Source organism: Chiroxiphia lanceolata, chromosome 9 (genome assembly GCF_009829145.1).
Source record: "Chiroxiphia lanceolata isolate bChiLan1 chromosome 9, bChiLan1.pri, whole genome shotgun sequence".
NCBI lineage: Eukaryota > Metazoa > Chordata > Aves > Passeriformes > Pipridae > Chiroxiphia > Chiroxiphia lanceolata.
The window spans coordinates 7600147-7620500 of record NC_045645.1 but is presented as its reverse complement, the minus strand read 5'-3'; the positions used below and the strand labels follow the sequence as shown (position 1 = coordinate 7620500).

Sequence of the window (20354 nt, the reverse complement as noted above, 5' to 3'; positions counted from 1 at the left end):
GTGACCTGTGAGGCAACTGGAATCCAACCTTTTTGGATGAACAGCTTGGACCACTTAAAATATCCAAAAAATATTATTATCCCAACTGTGTCATTTATGCATGACATTTAATGAAAAATACAGAAAAACAAAGTCCTTTATTTAAAGGTATTATAATACAATAGCTTGGTTTTGCTCTTCTTATTTACTTTGGATAATAATCTGTAGGAAATTGTAGTTTATGTTAAGATTCGAGTTCTTTTGTTGTCAGTAAGTGATGGGTTTGACCCCTGTGGCAGAAAGTGCACTTGGTTGCGTCAAGGACTTCACCTAAAGCCAGGAGATATGGTGGGTTGGCCTTGGCCAGCTGCTTGATGCTCATCCGGCACTCTCATCCACACTTCTCAACAGGACAGGGGTGAGAAGATAAGGTGAAAAAGCTCTTGGGTCGAATACAGACAGGGAGATCCCTCACCAAGAAAAACTAGAACAGTGCCTTCCTCCCCATCCTTCCCTGTTTCCCAGGATCAACTTCACCCGACTCACAAGGAGCAGAGTGAGGGGATGGGGGCTGTGCTGCGCACTGTTCTAGTTTTTCTTTGTTTCTTACTATCCAAACCTGTTTTTCCCCCAGCGGAGCCTGTTTTGCCTGTGAAGGCCATTGGTGAGGGATCTCCCTGTCTGTATTCGACCCAAGAGCTTTTTCACCTTATTTCTCAACCCTGTCCTGTTGAGTGCTGTGCTGCCGCTCCCTCCTCACGCAGCTCCCCTGCTCCACCCTGGGCCCTTCCCTTCCCACAGCCCTCGGCCTGGCAGGAGTGCTGGCTCCAGCCTGGCTCCTCTGTGGGCCGCTGCTCCTTCAGGAGACATCCACCTGCTCCAGCCTCTCCCCACAGGACACAGGAGAGTCTCTGCCCTGGAGCCCAGAGCACCTCATTCCTCCTCCTCCTCCTCAAGCCCCTGTTCTCCTCAGCTTCCCTCACCCTTCTGTGTGGGTTTTGCCCTTTTTTAAACGCATTTTCACCAAGGCGCCTCCACCTTGGCTGAGGGGGCCGGGCTGTGCTGTGGAGTGCAACCATTATGGAGCCGGGCGGGACCATCGGGAACAGGCTGGAATGGGCTCAGGGAGCTCAGCCTGCAGCCCCACTGCCGACACCCGGGATGGCAGGTGACATTATTGGTATTTGGCAGAGGAATTCTGGCTGTACAATAGAGCTGTTTTTTCAAATATTTCCAATGCCAAGTGTCTCCTTGAGGCGAGCGCTCAGGAACAGATTGTGAGCGTGGAGTGGGTCTCTGCAGAGGGAAGCAGTGGAGAGAATTTTCTTCTGAAAAGAGGGATGTGGGTAGGAAAGTAGAGGATAACATTAAAAATAGGGAAGATTAAAAATGTTCCATTAGTAGAGCTAGAAACAGTTTAGGATAAGGAAGAAATTCTGGAAATATATTGATGAAGAGAGTTTTTCCCTGCTTCTTTTCTAGTTCAGAACAGCAGATCAGCCAAATTTTGCTGCTTGTGCTGGTACTGAGCAGTGTGTTAGCAGAGAACAGTCCTATTGACTGCCATGAGACTTGCTGAGAAGGGAATTGTTTAGCTCAAATAGCTTTATAAATAGGTATTTGAATGCAACAATATATTTCCAGCCCAAAAATATATATCTAACCCCAAAAATATATTTGTAACCCATGTTTCAGTGCTATTTTTAATTTAATTTTTAAATAAATGTAATTTAGCATGTGAGCTAGAGTATGGCCCTGTCTTACAAGACAGGTGAGTTTTGGATTGAATCAGGAAAATATAAAGTCTTATTTTTGTAGTGTATAAATGAATTGGACAGTCTAAACCCTGTCTCTAAAAATCTTGGCACACTTCAAAGGAAAAATGCCATTTTAGCAATTTAAAAGCACTTAGTGGGTTTTCCCAGTGCTGAACTTTATTTCTATAGCCAGAGTGGTTGCCGGCTGGATAATGCCATAGGGGACAATGTCGCTCTGACTACATTTAAAAATATTATTCCATGAAATTCACTAGGAACAAGCTGAGGCAAAAATCTCTTTATTTCTTTGGAAAGAGGTGTTAGTTGAGGAAAAGTATTGAGATAGTTTTTGAATCAAAAAGGAAAGGAATGCTGGCCCATCTGTGGGGGAAAGGGATGCTCAGACCACCAGCCAGAGGAGCCAGGGGGAAATGTGGGGACTTTTTAATTTTGGAGGGGCTTGAACATGAGCAGCAATTGGAAAGAAAGAAATCCATACAGGTGGGGGCTAAAAGATGTGCAGAGACATCAGCAGAAAAATGGAAAACAGAAACAGTTAAAAGGATGTTAAGGCACATAATTGGAATACTCAGAGAAGAGGAGGCAAAAGGTCAATTGGATTGAATAATAAAAATGCTTGTTGTCTTCTTTTTGATATATGTTTTATTTTTTGACTATGATTAGGCCTTTTAAAAGTAATTATGAACTGTTGTAAGGCTTATTATACTTGTATATTTTAACCAACAGAGGTAGAAATTTTTAAAACTTTTCTCAGTGTGTTTCCTGAGGAGTTGATTCATTAAAATGCATTCTTTTTCATATGTTCCTGGTAGGGAACCTTGGACGGGTGGACCATGTCACAGAGTTTGAGTACGACCTGTTCATCAGACCAGATACATGTAACCCACGCTTTCGAGTCTGGTTCAACTTCACTGTTGAAAATGTGAAAGAATCACAGGTAAGTGCTGCTAAATTAGATGGTATGACAGCTTTAAAAATTGCTTGCTCCAGAATATATTTTCTTAAACAAAAAAGGTAACATCTAGGGTCTGTAACTAAAAACTGCTGTAAAATGTCTTTTTGTTCTCTGAATTTTTATAAATAAAAGCAGGTGTCAGCATGACAGGGTGTGACCATGCTTCTCAGCTATCCAAAACAGCAGGTAATTGCAAAGACATTGTAATGTTTGCCAGCTACCAGAACTTGTATTAATAATTGCTGCTATATATTTGTGGTTTTATATTCCAACCAAATATGTGTGTTAATATATGGAAAAGAAGTCCATCATTGCTGTTCAAACATTGTCACTCAAGCTTTCATTTAATACATGTAGAACAATGAGGTAGCTTTGCAAACAGGCTTTTCTCTAGTGACTTGTAGCAGAGGAGTTGCTTGCCAATGTGTCCCTTGTGAAAGAGGAGGTTTAAATCTGAGTCAACTCAATTTGATAGGCAACTGTTTTACTTTTAAACAATGTTTCTTTGCAGTAAAAATACCCCCTGAGGAAGAAACTTCCTTGCTCTAATTTTCCGCTTACAAACTTGTAAAAGTTTTATACAAACTTTCCCATTGAAAAACCAGAAAACATTTAATTCCACTTTTTGTGTCCATCTTGCATTTTATTTTAGTTTATCAGAATCAATCCGTCATTTTTACTTAATGGAAATAAAACATATTTAGTAAGAGAAAAAAACTGCAGAAGGTTGATATTTGTATTCCTACGAGACTAATATCTTCATATCCACCACTGCACCATTCCTGTTACAACTAGAAATCATGAAATTGTTTATCTATCTTCCTGGAGCCTCATACTTTATCAGACAGACCCTTTCCCCTGCTGTGTCTTACTCAACTGTGATCAAATTATATAGTCATGAGATGAATGGGAATCTGTCTCAAGGAGGCAAAGAGATCGGGTAGAAAGATACAATATATATCTAGGGCTTACAGGATATTTGTTTTCATGGTTGTCTACATGAAAGAGAATGGTTCCACTATTAAGTTTGACTTGTGAGGTCTGTTTTTATAATGTGTGTTCCTATAATCTTTTTTCCATCTCTCCAATTTCCGTTAAAATGAGACCTGCATGGACATAATCTAGTCTGGAACCCTTTTTAGGCCTTTGTACTAGAGGCCATGGGCAGTATTAGTCATTACAGCTCAGCTATATTAAATGAAAGTTAGAAGTCGCTGCATCAAACATACTGTATAATCTGTTTTCTGCATTTTGATTAGTTTATTTTATGTTTTACTAGAAAACAATTACATGGAAACTCAAGCTCTTCAGTATTGCTTAAAAATGTTGCACTAATACAGAAATAACTTCGATCACAGTATGTGTAAAAGTAGATATTTTAGTAACTGTCTGTAAATCATTGCCTGTATAATATTGTATTTATTTTTGATTTATCATATAGGTAGTGTGTGAGGAAGGCACTTTTATACAGTTATATATACTGGGTCTGGTTTCAGCCATTTGGATGAGAACTCACAAAGAGTAGCTACTTTTATTTGTTTTATATATTATCTATTAGTGCAGTATTTTGTGTTACTAATCTAGTGATAAATGAAAACAAAGACCTATTAGACATTCCTGCCAATCTTACTGTCCATGCATTATCATTCTGTAGAGAAAAGGTTTTTTACATTCCGGTTTTAATTTTCTTAAGGCATGGAGCCTCCATTTCCTATGGCTCAAAACTGCTCCATAGACTCCTCTCACTTACAGTGTTGCTTGATTTTTAGCCTAAAGCTTTCCTTTATTTAATCCCACAGTTCCCAGTTGCAATTCTGCTTAGTAATAACTCCTCTTGGTACAAATAAATCCTCATCATCCATGGCTAACATTTATATTTCTGTAAATTATAACATTCCTCATCATTTGTGTCTCAACCTAGCTATCATGTTTGGTTCTTTCAGCCCTATATCCAATAGACCACTTTACCTTTTAAGTATTTTTCTGCTTTGGGGCCTTTGGACTTTCATCATAAGTGAATCTTTCAAGCCCTTTGGTAATTAGCCTAGTTTCCCAAGGAAGCAAAGCTTATATGATCACACTGTCTGCTTGTAGCCTGTTTCTTTGTATGGCTGCTGATCTCTCTCCTCTCTTTTCTCCCTCAATAGCTTCTTAACTCTTGGCCAGTTTCAGCACCACTGGACAGGAATTCCTGTAAGTTTTGGGAAAACAGGCTGCCAGATGGGCAAGAGAGCCATTAGTGTTCCCACTGGCAGCCAGGCTATAGTATGAGATCATTTCTTATTAAACATCAGAGAATCCACAGAGGAGATGAATAGGAGAAAGTACTCATTGGAATTTGCATTTTTAAGATACCAGAGAATCCAACCGTGAAATCCAAATCCATAACATTGAGTAATTTTGCTTCTTGCAGAACTTCTTGTTTTTATTATTATTCTACCTCTTCCAGTTCCCTTCAATATTTTCTTTACAGTGCGGAACTAAAATGTAATGGACAATTCCGAGTACACTAATCCCAACTTTCAGAGAAGGGACTGTGGTCCCTTTGCTCTGTTACTGTCTCAGTATAGACAGCTGGAAATTGCAGCAGCCTTTTGTTGCTGTATCACTATGGAAACTCAGGCCTAATTTGTTTTTCCCTATCATCCAGAAGTCTTTTTCAGAATGATTGCTTCCGTGCTCCTGGTACGTGTGTCTGAGGTTACTGCTGTGCTTCAGCAACAAGGGCAGGTAATGGAGCTAAGTTCTGTAGCATTTCAGTGACAGCCCTAATATTTTCAGCATTATTTTTATAATTTTATTATAAACTTGGTTTATTTGATGTTCACTTCCCTGCGTTGGAGTAGAACCAACAGAATTTTTTTTTACTTGGAAGTTGGTGAGTTAATTTCTTTTTCCTTGTGACTTGGACTTCTACATCAGACATTTTGTGTCATCAATTTTTTTTTTAGCAAGGAAAAATTCAAAAGAAATATCTAATGCCTTGTATTTATGGGGGAAAAGAACCACCATATAAGATACCTGTGAGATGTAAAATCTGGTGTTTTGGTCTCCTTATACATTTTCTGACTTGCAAGTCAGTTGGTCTGAAAAGGTTTGAGCTCTGGATTTTTTTTGTTATTTGTTCTGTGAATTCAGTCAACACCAATATTGGGAAAAAAAAAAGAATCTGATATGTTATATGCAAGGAAAACACATACTCTTTTATGATTTACACATATCCAAAGGGAGAGTGAAGGAAATAGGATTTGCTGTGGAACACATGGTCTCTTGGGCAAAGCCTCCAATTTCTCTAATTATATACGTGTCACAGGCTGCTGTCTATTCCTGGATAACGCTCTGTATTGGGCAGGGTTTGTTTCCTATTCACTTCAGCCATGGCCCTTACAACACCATCGATGATTTTGCTAAATTTCTTCTCCGTGGAACGGGAAATTGGATGAAAAAATTTATCTCCAAATAGTATTCCAAGTATTTTAAATAGGCCGTGCTTCAGGTGCGAGATTACCTCTGAGCTGGAATGTCTTTGGTTCTATTAGTAGCTACAGTGATTCATTTGAGCTTCTTGTGAGAAAAAGAGAGATGTGTGTATGTGTGAGAAATTATAAAAATATACTGATATTGGAGGATTTTACAGGTGAAAAGAATGATTATTGCTCTTGAGGGCCATAGCCAGAAATTCTTCTCAAGTCGTTGACACTCACTGCTCCAGATACTGTAACCATGCCAGAAAAAGATGATCTCTGTCCTGAAAAATATACTTTTGAGCAATTTGAGAAGAGATAAGAGTTAAATAGAACAAAGTGATGAAAGGATTAAAAATATCTGTGAGGATTTTAGTTTCCCAAACAACAGCCATATTATACCAATAAGTAATGCATGTCTAGGCCTCATGAAATATTCTGTGTGTGTATGTACCCTGAACAGCTCTGCTGTCTGATGAATCATGTTGAGAAATGGTATTTTCACTGAGATTAAAAAAAGAATTTCCAACAGAAGGGGTTTCCTAATAGTGCCAAATTTTGTTCTGTAAGTGTTGATAAACACATTTGGAGTTCTTCATCACAAAGGTACTGACAAAATATACCAAGAAGGAGAGAGGAGAAGAATGGATATTTGGGAGATACCATTTGATCGTTACTTACAGTTAATAAATCAATCCAGATTGAGGTTAAAAATCAAAGAACCAAACGTTATTTACTTCAAAGACATTCTCTCTGTTACTTCAGTTGCATTTGGACTGAAACTAGAATTTTGACTCATGATTTTTTGGGGGATCTTCTGTTACGTATATGTATGGATCAGGAAAAAGGAAAAATTGCTTCAGAAATTTAAACGGGATGCCAAGGTAAGACAGAGAATGTCACAGCTGGATATTATTGTGAACTTGTGGAACTGTCATTGTAGAGGTCTCTCTTTTTTTGTCCTACACTGTTTTGTAAACTGTAAAAGGCTGTAAGATCTCTGTTGTCTTTAATTGATTAGATTTTCATGAACTATTAATATCGGCATTGGATTTTATAGTATGTTCAGGCCTCTTATTACTGTCCTAAAACAACTCAATGACCCTTAGCAGACAACTGCTTCTTGTGGTGTTACAGCTGTGATTGTTTAAAGGTATGAATGGTATGTGTACAGGGAAAGATAATGTCTCTTATTATACCAACTGATACACTTTGGATAAGCAGGGTGGGGGGAAGAAAAGCAAAAAAAAATACCTCACCTTGATGTGAGGTGCTTAATTTTTTTTTCTGACCTAAGAACTTGGTCTGTGCAGTTAATTTGTTCAGAAGCTGCATCTGAAGTTAGATGGAGTGAAGATGACATCAAAAGCAGTCTAAAGTTGGAAATAGGCTACCTTTTTACTTTCTTTTTCTTAAGCAGACATTCTTTGCTCTACTGTCATTTGGGGATTTAAGTTACTGGTATCAAGATGCTTGATGACATGTTATAGTTGTTCCAGCTTCTCAGTTTAGAAGGCAGATATTTTCTTTACGGTGCATTAAAGGCTACATTGCATTTACCTGGCTTTGGAAAATGCATGTGGAAAAGTGCATATGTTTTTATGAAAGAGTCTAGTTCTGAAATTTTGAAGTGAATAAATTTGTAGTGAATAAATAAAGCATTTTTTTGCAACATTTCCTAAGCAATCTTAAATATGTATTTTCTGTAGTGTGTTTCACATACACACTACAGATACATTCTTACTAAATTAGGCATATGTTACTCATTTTTTAATAATTTATTAATCCTCTTCTGGGCAGCTCCTGTAATCTCTCTAAATAGCTCTTTATAATAATTTTCAAGGAGAATGGCTATATTATTTGAATTTGCCTGTTTAGGAAGCTGTTACCCATCTTTGTGTACCCTTCCTATGTTAATTTTAGAAAGGTGCTCCTAACTTTTCCTGTATTTTGGTATTTTATTCACCCTTTACCCAGGTAGACAAAACCCAGTTTTTTCCATGTGCCAGTTTTGTTTTGTCGCATATATTTATTTTGTTTCCTTGCTTCTGATACTTTTTTGGAAAATAATCTAATTTTAGGAGGTTAAATGGGTATTGGTGAACCATATTTCCAGCTCACATTGCCATTTTGACTTTAAGATGAAACTGTAAGTAGCATCACTGCTATAACTTCTAATTCACTGCTTTCTGTAGTTTTAGTATTGATTTAGTTAGAGCAGTATCAAATTTTTATTTGTTTCATATGTGAGTGAAGTTTTTCCTTTTTTTCTTAGCTACCAAGTAGTGGATTTCAGTTCTTGTGGGTGAATTTGTTCACGATTTAAACTTCGACATTCATCTAAGGCTGCTGGGTTTGTCAGTCATTATCATATCATATCATGGTTTATTTTCCCTTGGAGAAAGGCATGTACTGAGGAAGTGTTGAAGTTATGATTTTTTTTCCTAAGGAAGATTAAAAAGGAAGCAAAGCTCTCCTGAAACATTTTCCTCAGGAAAAATCAGTTTCTTAGGCAGGTAAATAAATTTAATCTGAATTAGAGAATGGTTTCACTGGAAATCCCCTGGTGTTTACTAGCAAATATGACAAGAATTGAGCAAAATAAGAGTTATGTGTTTGTATCCTTTGGGATTCCCTGCAGAATCTCGAAGCAGCAAAAGTCTGAACTTTTTGGTTAGTTTTTGTCTAGTTTGATGTGCACCACAGTGTTGCACTGCATATACTGCCCTGGCCAAGCTCCTTAAAGCTATAATTGAGTGTATATATATATATATTTTATATACACATATGTGCATACATATGTATCTGTCTGCCTTGAAAGCACCAGAGGCTGAGGTGAGTGCATTTGGACAGGATCTTTTAAGTAACAGTGTTACTACAGGGAAAATAGATAATTTCTTTGTACAGCACATGCCCTTCCACTTGGAAAAAAATGGGAGGAAGAATGGTGGAGCCAGGTTCATGATGCAAATTTTGGTACCATAGCACATGGTAATATGGATCCATTACTTTTTTTAAGAGAAGGACTTGGATTACCTCAAGTGTGTATTATCAACCAAAATTGATTGTTTCAAAGCAGCCTTTGTACTTTTTAAAAGTAGTTTCACTGATCTCTGTGCTGCAAAGTGATACAATTTTTTTGTAAGTCAAAAGTGCAAAGGGTTAGATTGCAGTTGAACTAATTATTTACTTACTGAGGGAGCCATATGAAATGATAATTAAATAAGAAACAGAGTGATGACATTTAGAATAGATTGCATGTGCATCTCAACATTTAAAAAAAGAAAAATCAATTGAACATACTGCAGTTGTGAGGAAAAATAATTTTACCATTTTGGAAACTTGTGCCTATATTGGTCATGTATAAAATTAGATTTATAAATGATGGTTCTTCCAAGTTGGAATCCTTTCAAGTACATATAATTTTATTTTGGATCAATAATTCCGTTGTGCTTGGAATAGATTGAGGGTGCATGTGAAACTTTGGTAAGTGCAATATAATGTGCATCTCCATGAAATTATCCAAAGCTGTCATGACATGTATCATCCTTTAACAAGTAATGAGTGCAGATAGCTCAGTAAACACAGGCAATATTCAGCATTAGAGAAAGAACCTCTTTCCTGCTGAAATATTTGCTCTTGGCAAGACAGTGTTAAATTCATAAACTTTTGCTGTTCCAGGTGCCTCTAAGAACATTTTAGATGTCAGTGTTCAGTAATTATTGCACACATACTGTATGTTTCAGATATAACACTTTTGCTTACAGGCAACTAATGGCCAGGTGTGTTTAATTTTCTGTTTTGGTGGCATCTGTCACTCAAAATGTCAAAAATACATTATAGATGCCATAAACAAAATCAGCACCATGATGATCTCCGTGTCAGTGATGTGACAGGCTTATTTTTTTTTTTCAATTTAAGAACTTCTTGATTTCTGATTAAATACTCCCTTTTTTAGTTCCAGAGTTAATTGTCTTCCATGCAAATTTGGTTTCATTCTCCTTTTATTACTGAAAAGTTTTTACATCAGAATATGGAAGCATAGAACTAATGTAAAAGAAAAAAGATTATATTGAAGAAATGAAAATGAAATGTTTTAAACTTTCCTGCTTTTAGATTTTTTAAATCTTTTTAATTCAGAATAATCTATATCTCCCATTGATTTCATAGGAAGCAAAGTTCCTACAATGTTAAATGCAGCAGAAAAAAATTCCATCCTGATGTCAACTAAATATTTTGTTCCATTGCAATACTGTTTATAAGTATATACTTAGTGTGTAGAATTATGGAGCTATCAAGCATTAAGATATGCATTTTCAATTTTTTAAGGGAGCAGATAAAATTAAAATGCCATGATTTGTAGCTACTTATCTTTTGGTTTTGGTTTTGGTTTTTAGTTTTACTGTTGATTGAAACTGGAAACCTGTATAAGTTACACAAGATATTACATTATATATACTTAAATTGTTATGTTTCTTCCAGCAAAATATATTTTAATTTATCTGGTGAAGAGGCTGTGAAATTCTCTGTAAAAACGACTGTGCGATTTTTTGCTTTGAGCAATTAAGAAAAAGAACCCTGGATTTATATATTGACTCTCAAAATAGACCTGTTGTGTTTTTTTATACATGACACAGAATAATAAATGGCACAATTGCAATGATTGAGTGCAGTTCCACCGGTTTAGGATCTGACCTGCAAACCTTGGACAGGCAATATCTGCTCTTACACCACAGCTTGGATAATTTTTTCTCCTGAATTGAGAAGCTCCATGGAAGCTTCTAATTTTCATAGCAGCACTGCCATGATGAACTGTGGCTCATTACTGTAAACTGATGGCAGCTGTTAATACTATTACAGGCAGAGACTTTTTATTTAAGGGAAACATTAGCCAGTAACTGGTAGATTTCTGACACAGTGTTACATAAAGCTTCCTGTTAGGAAGGAGAGCAAAGAGAAATGGATTTGAACCCATTAGTATCAGAATTACGTGTCAAAAAGCTAGAGCAGAGTTCAATTTATTTCTGCAATAAAGTGTAAGCTAGAGATTGACTTGACAATTATTTTACCTTACATTGCTCTGGTTGTTCGCAGATGACTATTCCAACATCAAATCATCTTGTTTGGACATCTTTTACTGAATAACGTGCTAGTCTAAATATGCATTCTGTTATGTAGGAGCTAAAACTCGGCAGGTTTTTCAAGTAGAAATGAGTTTTTTATTACTATTTTTACTGGGGGATGTATATACAGTGGAACGTATTCAGTATAGATTTAAAACAACTGCCTGTATTTCTGCTAAATCTGGTGCATGTTGAATAGGGTTTGCATTGGCATTGAAAGGATAATCTTTCTGAAGCTTTTAGTGGCTTTGTATAAGCAATGTAAATAATCTGCCCCAAACATTTGTTTCCTCTAAGCCAGTCGCTGGGCAGGGTTGTCGCTTCTGTTTAGCAGTTTCCTTTTTCCCTAATAATTTTCCAAGGTAAGTGACAGCAAATCGGACAACCATTTCCTTATTATAATTTTCAACTTTGAGAGGAAAATTCTTATCCAAATTTTTGCCCATTTAATACATGTATCCTCCAACAGAACATCAAAGTCCACAAATTCAGAGACTTAACCTGGAACCTTGTAACAGACTTACTGGAATGGCAAATCTGACTGTATCTTTCTTGTCTTGAACTGATGACTCTTTATGGAACATTTATCTGATTTTCTTGTTGTGTAGCATAATTTTTGAAGGGTGTTGTGTTCATTGTCCTCGTATTACCCTCTGGAAATTCACATGAAGCTTCAGAGAATACATTGGTTAAAATTTTAACAAAAATAATATATTACACCAATGTGCAGATTCTTCAGGCAGATTTTCCTTTACCTTTACATAGTTTAATGCAAGACCATGTCACGCTCAGGGGTGATGCAGAGAAGTAAAATGCTGCTTGCACTGCAGCTTTTTGTGTGTTCATATTCTGATCTCCTGTGAACTCTGTGGGCAAAACTAATCCCACAATCTCCCACAATCAGAGGACTACAGAGTGTTTTGGGTTTTGTGGTAGGGCATGCTTGCCCCTGCAAATTCGACAGTGATGCTGAGTACCTGCAGTGTTAGATTTAGAACTGCCTCAATAGCCAGATTAAACTGAATATCCTTCCTGGCAGGCATGTGGAATGGCAATTCCATGGCTTTGGAATAGCCAGGATGAAACTATAATAGCTGCTCCTTGTGGGTTGTCTCTTCCCTATGGCTGCAGAAGGACCAAACAAATTTCTTTGAAGCCAAGGTTAACACAGCTACCTCCCTAGGTCAGTTGTTATTTCACATGGAGTAATATATATTTATTTTGTTGATTTAAAGCCAGTTCATTATAAAAATCAACCTATAAAAAGAGATGGTATGTATGCAGGAAGAGAACTACTATTTTTTTCTTTTTTTTTTTTTTTTCCCCGCCAGGAATTTCTCATGCATAGATACAAATGAATATTCTAAATGTAAATGTTTGGCTAGATTATTCTTCAGAGACACATATTGATTTCTGTTGTCACCCTTCAGTGAGATTTAGTGTAGGTTAGTAGGAAATCCTTTCCAAGCACAAACTGAAAAAAAATGTAAAATATGATTTCCTTGAGAGTCGGTGAAAAGAGACAGTAGACGTTAACAAATTAACTGTGTTTACTCCATCTTCACCAGTGTAAGAGTCTCAGCTTCTACAAGCCCAGCTCCCTTGATGCTTGTGGAATACTGCTCCATATTGTGCTGCATGTGCTAGAAAGTGTGTTTTCAAATTCATAGCTTAGCAAAAAGTGAAGCTTTGCATCTCCTTGCGGATCTAAATGTGGAGTTGTGGCTCTCTCACCAGAGTAGGAAGGACGGGATAATTTTGCAGTGTAGACTGTTTTATAATGGAAGCAGTATGAGTCTCATGGAAAACTGTGTGTGATGGCCAAGTTTAATCCTAAAATATGTTTAATTCAGCTTTCTAATAAACCTGAAATTCATAAATTATTGCATGTTATAGTGGGTTTGGTAATTATGGATTATAACTTTACGCTTCAGTGGTTAAAACCAAATATTGTTCCACAAATACTTTTTTTTTTCTTTATTTTCTTTGCTATTTAGAAGGTACAAAATACCTTCAGTCAGACCAGAGTGTAACCTCTGAAGAGCTTGTTTTCACAATATAATTTTATAGCTATCTAAACAAGTTATTCTAAAACCTACATATTTTTATGTCTTACAAGCACTGTTAGATATGTGTTGAACTACTTGTTATAGTTGAGTGGTGATAAATATCAAGTTCATCTAAAGATTCATAAAAAATTATATTCAACAGCTACAAAATCTGATCAAGTTTTGCTTTCTTGGCAGCGTGGTATTGTTAACCTACGTTAATTTGCTTTGTAAATGGTTTCAAAACTATTAGTGTCATGTCAATTATAAAGTACAGTCAATGAATGTTTGGTTGAAGAAATCCATTTTAGTAGATAGGAGATGACACTACAATGTTGCAGTATATGACTATTTTAATAAGATTTAAATCATAATTTCTATCCACTGCTTTGCTTGTTTTGTAGATAATAATAAACATACAGACTCAGCTTCTGTTGCTTCAAGGGAACAGTGATGCTTGGGTTTGTATATGATCAGTAGTAAAGTTACAAATATTAACATTATGCAACTATGTATTTGTATTTTCTCAAAACGTTTGGGAGCACTTGGAATTGAGGGGTTTTTTTATGATCTCTTTCTGATGTGCTTCAAGGAATAGAAGCAGAAAGAATTTGGGAAAAATATTAATCTTTGTTGTAAAACTGGCTTTATAAAAGCCAAACAAGTAGAGGCATTTTAACATAATTTTCTCCTGACTTAAACAATCTTAATTTTATCACTTTGCCAAACTGTATTCCTTTGCATGAAGTATGTGCAGGAGATACTCCTGAATTTGCATTTTCATTAGATTTAGCATTCAGCACCTAATGCTATAAATTTGTTTTTGAAACTCTTTAATTCCCCTGAGTATTCCAACATATTGAATGCTATTTGCTTTGTATTATGTTGGCAGCAAATCTGCAGTGAAAATGCTGTCAATATATATTCATAGCTAACATTGTTAACTAAAAGCAATATTGTTTTTCTATTGTAAGCTGTCACAAATGTTTGGCACCCTGTTGTGTAAGCCAAAAAAATGTCAAAGAAAGAAAAGAATATTTTTGAAGAGAAGTGCAGTGATAGTGTCAAGTTTTCTGTATTAAAATACATTCCTGTGCATACAGACCTTTACAATTTATAAAATTGTGTTTTGTAGTAATGTAAAGTTAGAATATGGTGAGAACATCAGACTGCTACAGATATTATATTAAATGAGAGGAGCATAGTAAACGATACAGCCATTTTACTTTCCTGTGTAATGCAATGCTTATCAGGCTGTAAAATGTATTCTACTAAGCCCAATGATTATTTTATTAATAGATGTGCTATATATGGGGAAAGTGAATGAAAAATATTTTGCATTTTTGCCTGTTTTTGAAGATGGAGTGTATAATTACAAAAACAAATGCAAAGTTTTTAACATTCTCCTAGGGATTCTCCTTATCTTTGTATAAGGCACACTGATTTTGCTTGTTTAAATTTGTGTATTCCTTTTCCAAACCGTTCATTCTTTTCTAATGAAACTGTTATATTTTTTGTCTCTGTATGGTATTAGAAGAATGTCTTAGAACAAAGTCTTTCTGAGAACTTCTGAGGGGGGGGGGGAATGAAAAAAGAAAAAACCCTGTTTGCCATGCAAATAACCATGTTAGGGCTAAGAAATTATAAACACCTGTAGGTTAAAATAAGACAAGTGGCAATCTTTTGTGCTACTCTTGCAGGTATGTTAAGCAGAGAACTTGTAGCCTGGGCCATGTAAATGGAAACTTCTAGATGAGGTTGTCAGAACAGGCACAACAAAGTTCCCTTGGCACAAGCCAGTTTGCTGTGGAATCAGCAGAGTTCAGCTGGTGGCAGTGGAGGGCACTGGGAAAAATGGGTACCAGAGCCTCACAAAGATGCAGATTTTCAATGCTCTCATCTGTCCAAGGCAACATTTTTCTATATTCACTCAGGTAAAAAGATTCATCCATGTATAGTGACATACTGGCAACCCCAGAAATGTTGTCATTCTTGGCACTTTGTGTCAGTCTTTAGAAAAGTGTTGTTTTCTGAACTTGCTGAATCATAACGTTGAATTTAGGAAACGCTTTTGGAAAACCCCTGATACACTTGTACATTGCTCAACGTAATTTTCAAAGAAAACTCTTAAATATTCTGATCTATTGTTCAAATGCAATCATTATTAAATTTGGTTGAACACTTTTTCATGCAGCAATATATTGGTGATGTGTATTAACGTATATTATCATCTGTGGTACTGTCACATATCATGAACGTCTGATCATGCCAATAATAACTTCTTTTTTCCTTGCAGCTGATTTCACCCCTCTACTTCAAAATAACCTCTGCTTTCTGCACTGATTTATACTTTGCTGGAGGAATACAGGTGCCACAAGTGATTTCACAAGGTCCCTGTTATGGTCTCATTTTTTTCAAGCATTTTCTAAGAAGTGCAAAATAACCTGAGTTTCCATTGACTTCAGTGACATTTCAGTAGTAGTAGCACCTTGAAAAATTGGCCCTTATATTCCTTGGCACCAATCTCTATACATTCTCTCATGTGCTTTCAAATAAGATTGTATAAAACTTCAGAGCTAAGTCGACCACTACTGTCCAAATTGTTTTTTTTTCTGCTTTTAAGCTCCCAATATTCTTCCCTAATTTACATACATAAAAAGAAACCAAAAGAAAAACCTGAAATACAGCTGACTGATGGAATTGCTCTCCAAGTTTTTGATTTGTATCATATGATAAGGTCAGGGGTGTTCATATATGTCCTGGGTGAATGTCCAGTGCATTCAAGTCTAAGAGGGAATGTGTCTTGCCTTTGTATTCATGCTTTTCTAGATTATTCCAAGAACTGGGATATGATTGAGTCTAATGTGTATCTGGAGAGGCATTATACTTGGACAATTACATTCACGGGTGAATAATAGTTTTTAAACACAATAAAAACCTCCAACATTTCTTCAATAGCTCACTGGATAGGGGTTGCTGTTCCAGAACAGGAGACAGCACCGCAGCCTGCAGACAATTGACAAAGTGCACCAGCGGTTTTCAATCCTTAATTTGATTCTCTTTCCTCTGTGGCAGAGAGATGCACCATCTTTCTAACATTGTTTATCTTATTCTGGCATAACAGATTTAATCATGACTGTATCCATTTTCCACAAAGTGTCTCGTATCTGGAATCACAGGATGTTTGAACGTTGTGCAGGTGTGGGATAACTGTGCAGTTCATCCTACGGGAAAGCTTTGGATTTCTGTGCATTGTGGAGGAATGTACCTTTTCCCAATTTTCAGAAATGTTTATGGAGCTTTAGAAAGCACTGTGTCTTTTATCTGGCAGTTAGATTTCTATCATTTCTTGCTATTGTTAGTGTTCCTTTTTATTACTTACTTTATTATCTACTGTACACTTGGACCTTCGCCATTTTCCTTTTTTTTTACTGTTGCTTTGTTGGATATGAATTTGATGCTGGAGGAAGAATGAAGATGTGCAAACCCAGTTTTTAATCATGCACAAATCTTTTCCACATGTGGTTGTTTAAACACTCCCTTCTATTATATGAAATATAATTGTATCTGTCTTTTTTGTGCTTAAGAGTTTTGACTTAATAAAAGAGAAAGGCCTGTTGCTTGTGCCCCTTTGGAGAAGTGATGTCACAGAAAGGAGCAGAACATTTCTGACTTTTCCTCTTAGCCTGAATTATGCTCTCCTTTGCTGAGAAATTCAGGTGGAAGACTCCTCCAAGATGTGTTCCCCACTTTTTCTACTAGCAAGAGTGACTCAGAATTCTCCTGTGGGTGGCTGTTGCAACAGTGGAGCACAAAGACAGAGAAATTAATAAAGTAAATAAGAAAGACAGTAAATATAGACCAGACCATCCTCATTTACTGTTAGAAATGAGAGAGGAACAGTATTAAGGTACATGGATGAGGCAAACCAGCACTTATCCATGGTGAAATCTATAAAATGTCTTCGATTGCTCAAGGGATCTTTAGATATAGCATTATTTTCTCTATCTTATGGATGACTTGACCACCTTCACTATGAATTTTTCATGATTTTCCTGACCCAGCAGCTCTTGCCTGTGGAGAGAGTAATACAGTATTGATTTGGGTGTTAGGTTTCTGCCTTTTTTGCCACAACAGGATTTTTGTAGCCTAGAAACCTCAATCCCTGATTACTCATTAGAGACTTGAACAACTTTTCTTAGATCTGGAATGTAAAAGAAGAATCACTTGGTTACTTTTGTCTTAGGTAGCCTTTGTAGTGGAATTTCAGCTCCTCTGTAATGAGTGGTGTTGTCATTAAGCTTTCCTGATTGAATGGGCACTACTAGGCCTTCAGATTGCAAAAATGCTGTTGTCTGTTAACAATTAGTGTGTTTGCAGCAGAATTGCACTGGCAAATGTGTTTATTTAGAGGCATACTGCAAAACAGTAGAATAAGTAGGGGTCTGTCCTCCTGCGTTCATCCTGGCATTGATGTCTTGGTGACTTATTTTCTGTGCCTCTTGGGCATATTAGAAAATTGAAAAGAGACCATGATGTTGCTATTTCTCATTTAAACTGTTGTGTTTTTTTTTTTTTAAATAAAAAATCCATATCTTACATCCTCTGAAAACTTACTCTCAGCATTGCCATGGAAACAAGATTTTTAAAAGGGACTTAACCGAAATTTAGCAGCAGTTTTTATTTCTTTGTGATTCATACTTCATAAAAATGCAAATGTCACACTAATACATGTTTTACCTTAATATTTTATACTACCATTTTGTCTTAATTGGTCTAATGTTTTTCTTAATTAAATTTTGAGCTTCTCTGAATGATTTTAAAACTGTACGGTGGACCTATCAAGCTTTAAACTTTGACTGTGTGACACACAATTTAAGATACTGTCATAGAGGGAAATCAATCATTTCAACCTGTAATCACAGGCACAACAAAAGATTTAAAAGATTTAAAAAGCCTTTTGTCCTGACTGGAAATTTCTTGGCCTTTATAATCTTCATTTCTAGTGAGGTATCACAGTAAATAGGTTTTTATCATTTATATTTCTTTGCTTTTTACTTTATTCCTTCTAACTATGTGAAGTTGTTTAAAGGATAAATTAACTGCTCTGCTAAATAAGGCTTTTACTCATGGTTTTCTTAAGAGGGGTGTTTTGATTATCCAAAGCTGCAGTGTGTGCATTGGTTAACATATATACTTATATCAACACGTGTAAATAAGCTACATTAATTTAACATTTTATTTGTGTATAAACATCCGGCAGCTGATAATGCTAGTTCAAAAATGAAAAAATATCTGCCATTCTCTTCTGAGTGGCTTTTTGGTCAGACCTCACATAACTTACAGCATATTGCCTTTAAAAAATGAAAATTAATACCATTAGATCAAGGATCATGTTGATCAAGACTGAAATCGTAAAATCATGGAATTGTTTAGGTTGGAAAAGACCTTTAAGACCATAAAGTCCAACCATCAAACCAGCACTGACATGTCCACCACTAAACCATGTCCCTGAGTGCCACACCTACACATCTTTTAGATAACTCCAGGGATGGTGACTCCAGCACTGCCCTGGGCAGTCTGTTCCAGGGCTTGGCAACTTTTTCAGTGAAGATTTTTTTATCTAATCTGAAACTCCCCTGGTGCAACTTGAGGGTTCTGTCACTTGTTGCCTGGGAGAAGAGACTGATCCCCACCTGGCTACGACCTCCTTTCAGGTGGTTGTAGGGAGCAGTAAGGTCCCCCCTGAGCCTCCTCCACCCCAGACTAAACAACCCCAGTTCCCTCAGCCTCTCCTCATCACACTTGTGCTCCAGACCCTTCACCAGCTCTGTTGCCCTTCTCTGGGCTCACTCCAGCCCCTTGTCGTGAGGGGCCCAAAACTGGACACAGGATTCGAGGTGTGGCCTCACCAGTGCTGAGAACAGGGGGCCAATCCCTGCCCTGGTCCTGCTGGCCACACCATTTCTCACACAGGCCAGGATGCCATTGGCCTTCTTGCCCACCTGGGCACACTCTGGCTTGTGTTCAGCTGCTGTTGACCAGCAACCCCTCGTCCTTTCCCACTGGGCAGCTTTCCAGCCACTCTGCCCCCATCCCGTAGCGCTGCAAGGTGGTGTTGTGAACCAAGTGCAGGACCAGGCACTTGGTCTCGTTGAACCTCATCCAGTTGGCCTGGGCCCATTGATCCAGCCTGTCCAGATCCCTCTGCAGAGCCTTCCTGCCCTCCAGCAGATCAACACTCCTGCCTGACTTGGTGTCATCTGCAAACTGACTGAGAGTGCCCTCGGTCCCTTTGTCCAGATTGTCAGTGAAGACATTAAACAGAACCATCCCCAGCACTGACCCTTGGGAACCGGCAGCCAACTGGGTGTAACTCCATTCACCACCAGCCTCTGGGCTTTAAACTGGGACATCCAGTTAAAGCCAGTATGTTTTTATCATAGTACTCTGACCTATGAAGCCACTGTAGCTTGTATCAGTGGCTTTAGGAAGCAAAAAAAATGGTGTGCACCATATACAGTACTGGACTCACTCAGAGATTGTTACTGCTTACAGCTTGAGCAGTGTGGATCACAGATCCCTCAGTGCTGAACTGGACATGAACTGCATTTCCTCCTTTTTTTGTATTTTTTATGAAGATTTTTAACAGGTAAGCCAAACAGAAGGAGTTTCATGTAAAGTTATACTTTACTGTAGAAAAAAAGGCGTAGTCACAGAGAAAATGCAGAAATATGGGAAGGCTTCTGCCTCGATGACTTTTTTTATTAAAAAACTATTGTCAAATATTTTTGCACCCTTTACCTTACTTAAGATTTGCCTTGTAAATGGTCAATCCTCGTAGACACATATAATGTCCACTCTCTGCAAGCACCTCATTCTGATTAAAGGCATCATGGTTGTATATTGAATGATGAAAAGAGTCTCAAACAGTATTTGAAGCTCAATTGTATGCTAATTTTCACTGAGATTAAACAACATTAAATATCTATAATTAAATTCTGGTT

General features: G+C 37.0%; 1 protein-coding gene across 1 annotated transcript in view; it reads left to right on the top strand.

The window, feature by feature from the left end:
* LOC116790940 (BEN domain-containing protein 5-like) overlaps positions 1 to 20354 on the top strand; it is a 910541-nt gene that overhangs the window by 42498 nt on the left and 847689 nt on the right. The window contains exon 3 of the mRNA XM_032696479.1: positions 2570 to 2694. Coding sequence (XP_032552370.1) covers positions 2570 to 2694 — 125 coding nt within the window. The remainder of the gene's footprint in view (positions 1 to 2569; positions 2695 to 20354) is intronic.